General features: G+C 48.7%; 1 protein-coding gene across 2 annotated transcripts in view; it reads left to right on the top strand.

Moving 5' to 3' along the window:
* Positions 1-13,527, top strand: part of ERICH1 (glutamate rich 1) — a 60,967-nt gene that overhangs the window by 5,937 nt on the left and 41,503 nt on the right. For both annotated transcript variants that reach the window (XM_045811171.2, XM_045811170.2), the window contains exon 2: positions 7,397-7,528. In XM_045811171.2, coding sequence (XP_045667127.1) covers positions 7,397-7,528 — 132 coding nt within the window. The remainder of the gene's footprint in view (positions 1-7,396; positions 7,529-13,527) is intronic.

The raw sequence follows: 13,527 nt of genomic DNA on the forward strand, positions 1-13,527 counted from the left end.
ATTTCATAAGTGAACCAATGAATGAGCTCAGCAAGCATTTCCTGAATGAATAAATGTGCTCAGCAAGCATTTCATGAATGAATGAATGAATGAGCTCAGTAAGCATTTCCTGAATGAATAACCCAGGGAACAGACAGACAAATGGCTCCATGCAAACCATGAATGCTGGTCCCCGGCTGCCCAGAAGCAGCCATGTTGGGATAGGAATTGTGAGCTAGTATAGGTTTCGGGCACAGGAGGGGTGGGCGTTTGCTTCCATAAAAGACAAATCTGAAAGTGGACAGGATAATTGCGGGAAGGGGCAGGTCCAGCGGCAGGAGGGCCAGGCAGCGTGTGGTTGGGTTTCATGGGTGGGTGGAGACAACAGGGAGTAAGGCAGCACCCCTGGGGGACAAGTTTCAGGAGAAGACGACATGAGGACTGACCTTGTCAGTCCAGAGACACGCCTGGTGGGCAGTTGCAGACTGCTGTCCTTTGGATTTGACACAAGTCAGATTGGGGTGTGTGGATAAAGCAGGTTGCATCACCTGGAAACCAGGCGCCCAATGCTAGGATGCTGCTGTTCAGAGGGAGGTGGGCCCCCGTTGAGGGCCTGCCCTGTAATCCTCAGTTGTCTAGGGGCTGTCCTGGGTTCTTTCATGACACCGTTAGTCAGATGCAGCTGCAAGAGGACACAGCAGAAGCTCAAGAAAACCAAGGTCATTATACTCATGGGTCCTAGAGATGGAAGACATGCCATGCCACCCCATGCTGGGCCACTGGGGGGGGAGCACTAGGGGAAGATTTAGACCAGGGCCTTTGTTGGGGTTTCCATGGGATAGGCGGGCAGGTCGTGGCAAACAATTTAGGTCTGGCTAGTTTGAACAGTTTTGGTGGGCTCTGAGCAATAAGGAAGGCCCTTAGTTGCCTGGCACCAGGCCTGGGATGGTCAAAGAAGAGGAATATTGCTCCTGGGTGTGGGATGGTGGGGAAGGGGGGCAGAGGGGTGTTGCTCGGGGTGTGGTGTAGGTGGGGAAGGCCAAGCTCTGGATGGATTAGTTTTTGAGTATCAAAGGGACTCTCTTGCTTTGCGTCTCCTAAGAGTGGGCTGGCCCTGGGAGGGGCAGTCTCTCCACCCAGGAAAGTTTTTAAGATGTCAAAATATGATAATACAGTTCATCCTTGAACAACAGGGATTTGAACACGTGGGTCCACTTGGACATGGGTTTTTCCCATCAATACTGTGTAGTTCTGTAAATGTGTTTTCCTTATAATTTTTTAATAATAATATTTTTTATTATATTACATTAGTCACCATACAGTACATCCCTAGTTTTTGATGTAAAGTTCCATGATTCATTACTTGCGTATAACACCCAGTGCACCATGCAATACGTGCCCTCCTTAATACCCATCACCAGCCTATCCCATTCCCCCACCCCCCCTGAAGCCCTCAGTTTGTTTCCCACAGTCCATAGTCTCTCATGCTTCAGTCCCCCTTCTGTTTACCCCCCTTTCTTCTTCCCTTTCTTCTCTTACTGATCTTCCTACTTCTTATGTTCCATAAATGAGTGAAACCATATGATAATTGTCTTTCTCTGCTTGACTTATTTCGCTTAGCATTATCTCCTCCAGTCCCGTCCATGTTGCAGCAAATGTTGAGAAATCATTCTTTTTGATGGCTGAGTAATATTCCATTGTATATATGGACCACATCTTTTTAATCCAGTCATCTGTTGAAGGGCATCTCGGCTCCTTCCACAATTTAGCTATTGTGGACAATGCTGCTATGAACATTGGGGTGCATATGGCCCTTCTCTTCACTACGTCTGTATCTTTGGGGTAAATACCCAGTAGTGCAATTGCTCAGTTTTTAACTCCTTATAATTTTCTTAGTGACATTTTCTTTTCTCTGGTTTCCATTGTGAGAATACGTGATACACAGAACAGACAAAATAAAGTTAATCAACTGTTTATGTTTTTAGTAAGGCTTCTGGCCAACAGTAGGCTATAGTAGTTTGGGGGATCAAAAGTTATACAGGGATTTGCAGCTGCACAGGGGTCCGTGAGCAAACCCCACGTTGCACAGGGGGCAGCTACACACTGAAGATCGAGTGCGTGACACTGGCATTGTCCTGACTAGACGACTCAGTCAGGAGCACAGTGAAGTGCTAGGTCCAAGGTCACAGGCCGGCTGACAGTGACACAAAGCAGCACAGGCCACCAGCCTGGAAATGTGTGGATCAGGGGGAGGCCCAGGCGTGCCTGGCTTAGGGGCTGGAAAGCAGGATAGTACCCCACCTCTAAGACACAGTAGCAGGTGGCCAGGTCCCTCAGTGGAGGTGGGTTTCAGGACCCCAAGTTAGCGGGCATCTCCCAGTCTGTGTCCTCCCCGAGCCCTCCCACAGCAAGCGGTTCACCTAACCACTTCTGCCTGTGGCCCGGCTGCCAGTCTCACCTTGCCTTGGGGGCAATTCAAGATCTGGTGGATGAAAAAGCCAATGTTCGTGAAACTGGGAAAAATAAAGGTATTGAGTAGACATGTTAGGTTATCCTGTATATCCCCAGGTAGTAAAGCAAGTTTCTGAAGGGCCTGGGAACTCGTCAGGCCACACGCTGGTCCCTCGGCGTGTTCCGTGAGGCCAGGAGCTCCCAAGCCACCTGGTCCCATGTCCCTGCTGTGTCCCCTGGTGGGAACAGTTGAGGCTGGGACGGCTCTTCTGGCAGCTGACGCAGTAAGTCACGTGAGACACTCTGCAAGGAAAAATTGAGGACAAAGTTTGGATTTTTTTTTAAGTGTGAAAGTTTTGGGAGAAAATGAATATTCAGTGTCCATGTCACCCTTAGATGGGGAGAGTACATCATACTGGTCATGGTGTACGTTCCAATTATGTCCCCTTTGGGCACCATTTCTGGCTTTATTTTGAGTACTGTTTCCCTTTTATTTAAAACTTCAGAAAGCTTGCCAACTCTTTCTTAAATCTTAGCTAATTATTCTTTCATTTATGATTCTATTATGAAGCTCATTAAGAAACTATCATTCATTAAATTAGCATATTATCCTGCACTTTCCTTTCTTGTGAAGTGATAGGGTGCTATTATCAATGTATTCCTAGATTATAGACAATGGTTAAATACCTTGCCTCATTATTGGGATAAAATGGAAAGAATAAAATATTGAATATTGTTGAGAAAGCTATGGATAGACTGGTAGGTACTCAGCAGGCATTTAAACATAGTCTTTCCTGAGAAGATGAAACTCAAAATATCCGATTCCAAGAATACAGTAACCCTGAGAAAATTTTAACTTAAAGTGTCTGTTGAAACCTGGTATACCCAGGTCAGGATGGAAACAGGGGTGATGTGACCCAGGATTTGTTGAGGTGGGGGATGTCTCCGTTCTCGCTAACGCCGTGACCAGTGCATGGGTATCTGTCATTGGCATGCCTTGGAAGGTTTTTCCCTTGCTCAGGCTTTGGTGAGGAGGGGGCGTGATCACTCAGCCACAAAGCTTCTATTAATGTCCTTTTCTAGTCTTGTTTTTGGTAGCAGTTTTCATTTAAATAAGGTTTCAAAAAGCCCGGTGACCCTCAATTCTAGATAATCACTTTTCCACTTGTACATCTGTACACTGGAAACTCTGTAAAAGTGTGTCATAAACCTATTTGTTCTGTGTTTTCCTCTCAAAATTTTTAAAGTTATGTGTCACTATTTTAGGGTCCCTTCTATTTTTGTGTCATTTCAGGGAGTGTGGGGTCCCGCTAGTCTTACTCCTTCTCAGTAACATCCATCTTTAAAAGACGACTTTTGGAACTGCTTTCCTTCCTCATGTCCCCAGATTAGCTCTATACATGTTTTATCTGTCCTCTCCGAGTCCTGCTTTTCCAAAGACAGTGGCCTGCAGGGATGATAACGGGGGTTTTGACATACTTGCCTAGAGAATCACGAATGAGTAAACATCATTTCTACTCTCCCCCATCACAAGCTCTCCAAATGTACTGGGTGTATTTAGTAGATATTGAGGCGAATATATACAGATATTGAGGCGAATATATATTACTTTGTGATCAGACTGAAACCATTCCTGATATCGATGGGATGCTTTTTGTACCACGTATTTGTAATCTTGAATTTTTTCAGAATGGGATAGAAAAAGAAAAAGCTCCTATTTCCATTTCTCTTTTCAGAAGAGCCTTTTTGAATGGAACACACAGCCAATTTGTCCCAATTGGGAGACTACCCGGCCGGCCCGTGCGGAAGCTCGCTCGCCTGCTTCCCTCCAGCATCCCGGGCTTCTACTCTAACAGCACAGCACAGAGGAAGGCCATTCCTTGCAATGCCACTGTTAACACCTTTGTTAAAAATGGGACATACTCCCTTTTCTGTACTCAACTGTTAGATTTTAGAACCAGTAACGGCATTGAAAAAGAGTTACTCACTAGAATGAGTAAACTCACACACACACTAGATCAAAAGGTGCATTTCAACAAACCAGAAGTGACAGGTGCTTTTTAAAAATGATGCTTGGGGTGCCTGGGTGGCGCAGTCGTTAAGCGTCTGCCTTCGGCTCTGGGCGTGATCCCGGCGTTATGGGATTGAGCCCCACATCGGGCTCCTCCGCTGGGAGCCTGCTTCTTCCTCTCCCACTCCCCCTGCTTGTGTTCCCTCTCTCGCTGGCTGTCTCTATCTCTGTCAAATAAATAAATAAAATCTTTAAAAAAAAAAAAGAAAGCCTATAAAAAAAATTAAAAATGATGCTTTACTATGTACCAGTATCCCGAAAAAAATACTGGTACTTTCTTTTATGTTTTGCTTTTCACATGAATCACTAAGTAAATTTGACCAGTCGGAAGACATGCTTTGTTTACAGAATTAAGTCCATATTTGTAGGAAACCATCAAGCAGTTCATAGGGTACATGTTTTATTCATAACTGTGGGCTCCAAGTAGCAGTGAGAGTTTAAGTAGCTCTAAACCATGTTTTTAGGCCTAAAATAGCTGGCTGTTTCTGTTTAAATGAACTATGAACTCTTTTAGTGCTATGTGCATGAAATACCAGGATGGGAGAGTCTGTTGTGGGAAAGGGCTCTGGGACTCGGGCGCGCTGCAGAAGGTTCCCCCTTTAGTGGGTAGTCGGAAGTGTGTGAGGAAGAGGTGAGGTAGGAAGGTGCAGACGGAGGGGTATGGTGGGTGCAGCCACGTCTGTGTCAGTGCCACTATGGCCAGGGGGGCATTTCAAGGTGGGAAATGCTGGGGCTCAGCTCACCTTAACCCGTTGTCTTACCCAGCAGGGGCAGAATGGAACATTCCTCTCTGCCACGTAAGGAATCACCCACAACTGTTGTTTCTAACTGAAACTCTGGAAACTTCTCTTCCATGTATCACTGAGTACCACCAAACATTTCTTTTAAACATTGTGCACAACAGGCTGTTTCTCCCCACGGTTCCGGTTGGGTGATGCTCCCAGGCCCGTGCCTGCAAACCCGTTCTGCAGAAGGCTTTGGGAACATTTCGCCTCAGCAGATTGTGTTGGAAACACACTTTGTGCCGGGTCCCATGCTAACGACGGTTTTGTAGAACATTCAACCAAGTGCGTGGGGAATCTTTCATTGCTAGGACCTGTGGTCTTAAATGCCAGCGTCATTAGCACGGACCACTTTCCTTCCAGCAGAGGAGCCCCTGCTGTGGAAGGGGGCCGCCTTCCTCCCTGGGAGCCACCAGCTGTGTTCCAGCGCATTCTCTGAGGAGTCATCATAGTAGAGGGAGCCCTTTGGAATTTTGAAACCCAAATTCTGTTCTTACAACTAGAACGGGTCAGTGGGATTATTCCTAGTAGGAATACTGCCCGACAACGTGATGAAACTGGGAGGCTGAGGGTACCCATGCCCCCAGCTGTGGCAGGACTGCACTGCCTACCGTGAATCTGGGAGTCCCCACATGCTGGCTTCCAGCATTCTGGTTTCTGCTGCTCGGCTGCCAGTCACCCCAGAGCAGCTCTCTCCCATTCTGTTGAGTTGTTTCTGAATTTACAAATTCATTTTATTAACCTCTCCCCTCTCCTTTTCCAGGATGCTGTTTTGAGATTCATGCCTGTTCCTTATCCATACTTCCATCAGGACAGAAATATTTATTCATTATGACAGCCCTTTTTCCAGTTAAAGTAGAATGCCAACTAAACTAAACATGTGTGTGTTAGAGCTGGGGTTGGGTTCCTAACTGCAGCGGTGAGCTTGTACAGGTGCACTGGAGGGAGTGGCCCGTGCTGCCGGCCGGGGGCGCTGCTCTGTCTGCCCGGCTGCACACGCGGCGCTGGGGCCTGCTGTGTGAACTGCAAGTGGACCAGCCCTGTCTAGGGGGACATTTCATACCCAGCACCTGAACTCCAAATTCAGAAACTGGTTCACAGTCGTACTTTACACGAAACTCAGAGAGATAAGAACACTGGAGGGAAGAAAGACTACTTATCCAAAAGTAAACACCTGAGTTTATACTCACCGCTACCCAGATCTGCAGCCCTCTGTTCCCAGGCTGCTCGTCCTGTGGGGAGGGGGTCCTCTGATGAACCAAGCTGGAGGTCGCCTGATGGAAAGTGCAGGGACCCTTGAAGGATAGTGCTGGAGGGTCTCTGATGGACAGTCCTGGGGGTCCTTGGGGGACAGTGCTTGGGGGGGTCCTCTGATAGACGGTCCTGGGGATGCTTGGGGGACAGTGCTGGGGGGTCCTTGGATGGTTCTGGGGGTCCTTGAGGGACAGTGCTGAGGGGTCCTCTAATGGACGGTCCTGGGGGTCCTTGGGGGACAGTGCTTGGGGGGTCCTTGGATGGTTCTGGGGGTCCTTGAGAGACAGTGCTGAGGGGTCCTCTAATGGACGGTCCTGGGGTCCTTGGGGACTGTGCTTGGGGGGTCCTCTGATGGACGGTCCTGGGGCTCCCTGGGGGACAGTGCTGGGGGTCTTCTCATGGACAGTCCTGGGGGGGGTCCTCTCATGGACGTTCCTGGGTATCCTCTGATGGATGGTTGTGGCAGTCCTCTGGTGGACAATACAGGGGAATTCTTGGATGGACAGTGTTGGGGGTCCTTTGGGAACAGTGCTGGGGACATCCTCTGATGGACAGTCCTGGGGTCCTCTAGTGGACGGTCCTGGGGGTCCTCCGATGGATGATTCTGGGTGCCTTCTGGGGGACAGTACTGAGGGTCTTCTGATGGACAGTGCTGGGGATCCTCTGATGGACAGTACTGGGGAGTCCCTGGGGGACAGTGCTGGGGATCCTTGGGGGGACAGTGCTAGGGTGTCCTCACACACATTCCCTTTTTTGTCTGGTGATAATGTCAGGCTATGTCTTTATTTTATATAAAATCCATTTGTGATTTAAACTGCCATGAATAATTCCTCCTCTTTTCTTTGTCAATTGGTTGTAGTGTTTGTGGAAAAAGTGCTGAGGAGGCTTTTCCCTAGTGTTCCCTGTGGCCAAGAAAAGAGTGCTCCTGTGACTCCAGCTTCTGACAAACCAGCTGGGAGAGTGGCTGCCGAGAAGGCCCCCACTTTGACAGGTGAGGGGCTTGCAGGGGGGAGGGGGGTCACCAATGGTTTCCTGGTGACCGTCCTGTCTGCCCCGGAGCAGGTGGCTCCGGCCTGGCTGCCGTGGGTGCTGAGCGCCAGGGTCCCTGTCCCCACGTGCTCCAGTCCAGTACGCTCACAGGGAGAGAAGCCAGTGCTGGTGCCGCCATCATAGAGCCCTTCTCTGGTCTCGGAGATGACCGCTGACCCCACCAACCTTGTCTGTCCTCTGCCACTGTCACTCTGTCCCAGGTGCTGGCCCTGCAGCACCTGGGACTGTGTCCACGCAGCACGGGCTCCTGACGGTTCTCCTGCTTTTGTTCCTCATCCATGGGTCTTGGGCAGAGGTCTGTCTGAGCTTCTCAAGCAGGAGGATGGTCTGCAGTGGAGCCTCCTTAACTGGCCCCCAGCAGCTTGGGGTCTCCTGCTGGTATGGCACCGCTGGGTGGGAAACGCAGGGAGATGCCATGTGGGCCGTGCTGCGAGTCCCTGTCCTTGGGCTCGGTTCTGTTTCCTCTGGCATGAGCCTGTACTGGCCTTTGTTCCCACGTGACTCTGTTCCTGAGTGCTGGCCCCGTGGAGTGACCGTGACGGAAGAGACAAGTTAGTTCCCTGGATGCATGTATCCGACGACATGCCCTTAGCATGATCTCAGCAGCAGGCCCAGGAGTCCCACCGTTCTGCTTGCTGCCCCCGAGGCCAGGTCTGTGTGGGCAAGCCCACAAAACCTGTTGACCTGTGAGACAGTGAATGCCGTGGGCACCGCACTGTGCACGTGAGTACAGGCAGTTCTCAAGAAGGAGATGCTATCCCCCCACTTTCACAGGTGGGGTCGTGGCAGGCGTGCTCCTCCTCCGGGACAAACCCACATATACTGTGCTGCCTTCCTGTGTCCTTGTCCTGTACTGTGCCATGCTAATAACGGTGTGGCCCCCCATGTGGAGCCCCGCCTGCACCAGCACCGCAGGGACTTCTTGCTGTGAGCGAGCCGCTGCTGTGGTCCAGGACCCAGCGCAGGGTGATGTCGCAAGCACGCACACCAACCCCAAGGAATGGCCTGTTTCCCTTTCCAGGTGGCCTACCAGTGAGCGCTGAACCGTGTCCCCAGATCCACCATCCAGGCCCCAACCCCTGTGCTGCAGGATGTACCCAAAGATGGGGCCTCTACGAGGTGGCTGAGGTGACTGAGGTCACGAGGGCGGGCCCTCAGGCAGTATGACTGACAGGTGCCTCATCGCAAGAGGCAGTCATGACACAGACCCACACTGGGGGATGAGCACGGGAGGACACCGGGAGAGACAACATCTGCACACCAAGCAGAGAGGCCCAGACCTGTCTTGCCAGCATGTGGACCCCAGACTCCCGCCTCTGGGCCGTGAGTGACACAGGTCTGTGCTGCAGGCCTCCTGCTGCCGGGGCTGACCTACCAATCGGAAACGTGTGTCCTGGGGTTCGCACAACTGAGTTCGGAAAGCAGAGTGCTGCGGGGAAGGCGTGCCTCCCCACATGAGAAGCAAGCCATCCTGTGATGGCCCAGTTTTCTCTCTGAATATTACTGAATCAACGTTCTTAATCTTTGTCAAAAGTTTGTTTTTAGGGTTTAGTTGCATTTTCTTCTGTCTTGTAACTTGACAGTTTTAACGGTGATTAGTCACCAGTGATAAGGCTGGTGGAACATCAGACAAGGAAGTCTGTGTCCACATGGATGAACTCGTCTCCAACAGAAGCGAACACCTATGAAGCCCAGGCCGTTTTCCCCGGGAGGACGGGTCTCTGTGTGCTCGCTCTGTGGCCCAAGGCCCACGGCCTCCACGGCACTGCCCTCGCAGGCCTGGAGCGCTGCTCTTCACGTGTAAGTCGCGGGGTCAAAGCAAGGGCTGTGAGACTTCACCTCTCCTCCTAAGCATGGTGAGGAGACAGCTCATTCTGTCGTGGCGGCGTCCATCTATGCATGGTGGTGGCGCACAGGCAGCCGCACGCTCTGGGGGTGAGTGTTTGCCGTCGGTGTGGGGAGGAGTATTTGCCATCGGTGTCTGTTCTGTTCCTACACGTCACTCACGCTCTCTGAAGTGGCTCCTGACCCTCTGCGCAACGTCTTTGCACCTGATCTTGTGCTCAGTCACTTCGTGTCAGCAGGCACCTGTAAATACCGTCGTTGGGCCTGGAGACGTTAATTAAACGTGAAAAATACCATCGCGAAGTTCAGTTCAGAATGTGTTTATGACATGGAAACCACGGGTTCACAAGGCCCCGAAGCAGTTCTTTCGAGTGGGCGCATCGCACATGTCCGTTGGAAGGTCTCACTGGGTCTCTGCACACATTCCATCCCAAGCGCCAGGAGCGCCATCCGGGGGGCCAGGCTGTGGTCAGGAAGCAGAGGTGCAGACTCCCTGCGGAGCGCAGAGCCCGAGGCCAGGCTCCATCCCACGAACCTGAGATCGTGACCTGAGCTGAAATCAAGAGTCGGATGCTTAACTGAGCCACCCAGGCGCCCCTAATTTTTTTTTTTTCAGATAAAATTCACATAACCTCAGGTTTATTGTTTTAACCATTTCAGAGCGTTCCATGCAGTGATTTTTAGTATATTAACAAACGTGCAAACACCACCGCTAAGTCCAGGTCATGGTTATCACTCCAGAAACAAACCCTGTGCCCATTAGCAGGCACTCCCATTCCCTGCCCCTACTTTCTGTTCTGTGGGTTTGTCTCTTCTGCACATTCCACGTATGTGGAATTCTATGCTCGGTGGCCTGTTGCAACTGGCTCCCCTCCTTCAGCATCGTGTGTTCAGGTCTGTCCACGTTGCAGCGTGTCTACACTCCATTTCTCTTTACCTGTCAGATGTGTAGAGCACATTGCATCTATTCATTACTCAATGGATGGACATTTGGGTGGTTTCTGCTTCTTGACTGTTATCAGTGATGCTGCCGTGAACATCCTTGAGCAAGTGTGTATGTGTGGACATGTGTTTTCACTTGTCCTGGGTGTGCACCTGGGCGTGTGCTTGCTGGTCCCATGGTAGTTCTAAAGGGTGGCCACAGTGTTGTCCCAGCGGCCACTCCACGCAACACCCATAGCAGCTGCACGAGGGCTCCAGTCCCCCACACCCTTCCTGTATCTGCTGTTTTATGTTTTCTTGATGGCAGCTGTCCTAGCGGGTATGAGGTTGTATCTCACCGTGGTTCTGATTTTCATTTTCTCGATGACCAAGCATGGGGAGCGTCTTCTCATGCATGTGTTGGCCATCTGTGTATCCAGAGAAATACCTGTGTGAGTCCTTGTAAGTTGAACTATTTGTCTTTTGTTGTTGAGTTGTGAGAGTTGGTTATACTCTGGATACTAGACCCTCATCAGATGTGTGACCTGCAGATACTTCCTTCCATATTGTGGTTGTCTTTCCACTTCCTTGATGTGTCCTTGGAAGCACAAAAGATTTCAAGTTTGATTGAGTCTCATATATCTATTTTTTCTTCTGTTGCCTGTAGTTTTGGTGTTATATCTAAGAAACCGTTGTCAAATCTAAGGTCCCAAATTTTACATTTAGGTTTTCTGGGAGTTTCATAGTTTTACCTCTGACATTGAAGTTATCAATGCCTTCCAAGTTAACAGTTGTATATGGTGTGATGCAGGGGTCCAGATCCAGCCCTTCACCTATGGGCATCCTTGTCCCCACCGATCATGGAGCAGGTTGCTTTTTCCACTGATGGCCTTGGCACCCTTGTCAGAAATCAATCTGGGCTTTCAGTTCTAGTCCATTGGTCTATATGTCTGTCCTGTGCCAGGACCACACTGTTTTAATTACAGCTTGGTAGTAAGTTTGGAAATCAGGAAGTAAGGGTCTTCCAACTTTGTTCTTTTTCAAGCCTGTTTTAGCTATCAGGGTCCCTTGCAATTCCACATGAATCTTAGGATCAGCTTATCCATTTCTGTAAAAAAAAAAAAAAAAAAAAAAAAAAAGCAGTTGGATTTTGATCCACATTGCATTGAATGTGCAGAACACTGTGGGGGGATTGCCCTCATAACTATATTCACTTGTCCGTTCATGAATTTAGAACAACTTTCTGTTTAAGTCATCTTTTATTTCTTTCAACAATATTTCATAGCTTTTACTATAAATTTTACACTTAAAAAATGTTTATTCCTAAGTATTGTATTCTTTTTGATACTGTGTAAGTGGAATTACTTTCTTCTTTTGGTTTCTTTTTTGGAACGCTCATCGCTGGTGTGTGGAAATAACATGAATCCTCTGACCTCACAACAGGCAATTGTTTCCTAAATATGGATATGCAGGTTTTTGTGTCTTGATCTTGTATCCTACAACTTTGCCAAATGTATTACCTCTAACAATTTTGTGTGCATGTGTGCACATGTGTGTCTTCAGCGTTTTCTACGTACAAGATCATGTCATCTGTGGGGAGAGCTGTTTTATTTCTTCCTGCTCAATCTGGATGCATTTTCTTTCTTTTTTTCCTTTCTTACTTCCTTTTTTTTTTTTTTAAATAATATGTTAGTCACATTTTTTACTTCCTGAAATATCAGTGTATGAGGGAAAGTGGCAGGGGTGGGAATGCTGGTCTCTCTACTGGTCTTGGGGAGAGGATCCAGGCTCTCCCTCTGCACGGGATGTCCACAGTGGGCTTTGTACACATACCCTTCGTCAGGTTGAAGTTCTCTCCTATTCCTAGTTTGTTGAATGCTTTTTTTTTCTTTAATTATGAAAGAGCAACATACTTTAATGAAGCGATAAGCCTTAGAAATTTTGAAGGAAAAACATAATTTATTTGCAGCTGGAAAAAGAAATCTTGGCTAGAGCAAAACAATGAAATCTCGATCAAATAGACAAAACTTGTCTGAAGCTTCTGTAAACGTTATTTTGAGAAGTCCCTTGGACGCATGGTGCTCCTGGAGGTGACAGCTTGGTGATCGTCAGAGCTGAAGGGGTGCCCATATCTTTGTAGGGTTGGAACAAGGCAGCCCAAATGAAGAAGGGTGCCTTTATCAGTGAGTCCTTGGATATGAGATTGGGAGAATGCTCTTTGTGGATAGGATACAGCGTGGTAATTATGGTAATTATTTAGCCAATTTACTGATGTTTGTTCACTTCTCAGAAACCCTTTTCCTCTTTCTGGTTTTAAAAGAATGCTGGTAATTCCACTTGGTAAAGACAAGGGTATAATCTGCAGATAGGCGAAACAACCAATGTGTATGCATTTGGTAAACTGCTTTCACTCAGAGGCCCGTATCAGACCTTTATTTTTCGTTATTGCTCTTACTTTATTTTTAATTGATTCGTGTATCTGCACATATCCTAAAGTCCTACAAGTAGTCCTGCAGGAATTACCATGACAAGCAGCAACATGCACGACACAGGTCCCCAGGTCTGCACCTGCTGTCTGGCAATGCTCCCACTGTGCTTCTGAAGCCTCTCCTGGGCCCGCGAGCCTCCCTGCTGGCTCCTGGTGGTGAGGCCCTGCCTCCTCACAGACATGCATGGTCACCTCTGGTCTTCCAGTGTCAGTCAGCCACAGTATTGTGGGCTTGGGACCCACTGTTTGCACTGTGATGAACATGTGGAGAGTATTTGCCACTGAGTCACATAATATGTGATGATTCTGTTTCGTACAACTTCTGGTGGAGTGGAGTTAGTGGTGCTTCATGGAGTTCATAATTTTCTTGGGTGTTTGTTTGCCTAATTTTCTAAATACTTCCCACTTTCCCCTAACTGCCCCCGCAGGCCATGGTCCGCAGCACCTTCGATGCGGTCAGACCTTGGGAGCTCTGTGGGTTCCATCATTTTGTAGCGATCGACTGCACCGCATGGACCCGCTCCTCTGCCAGCCTAGACCCGTCTCTTCCCTTCAAGAGGATTTGTCTCCTTTGTCGGAGTAGCTTCTTGACAAATGGTGTTTGGGAAATAAATATTTTGGGGACTTTGGATTGTGAAATATCTTGATTCTTGTACTTACACGTCACGGGGTGTAGATTTCTTAGT

The sequence above is a fragment of the Ursus americanus genome, chromosome 27, assembly GCF_024610735.1.
Source record: "Ursus americanus isolate L20-20 chromosome 27, mUrsAme1.1.p, whole genome shotgun sequence".
Lineage (NCBI taxonomy): Eukaryota > Metazoa > Chordata > Mammalia > Carnivora > Ursidae > Ursus > Ursus americanus.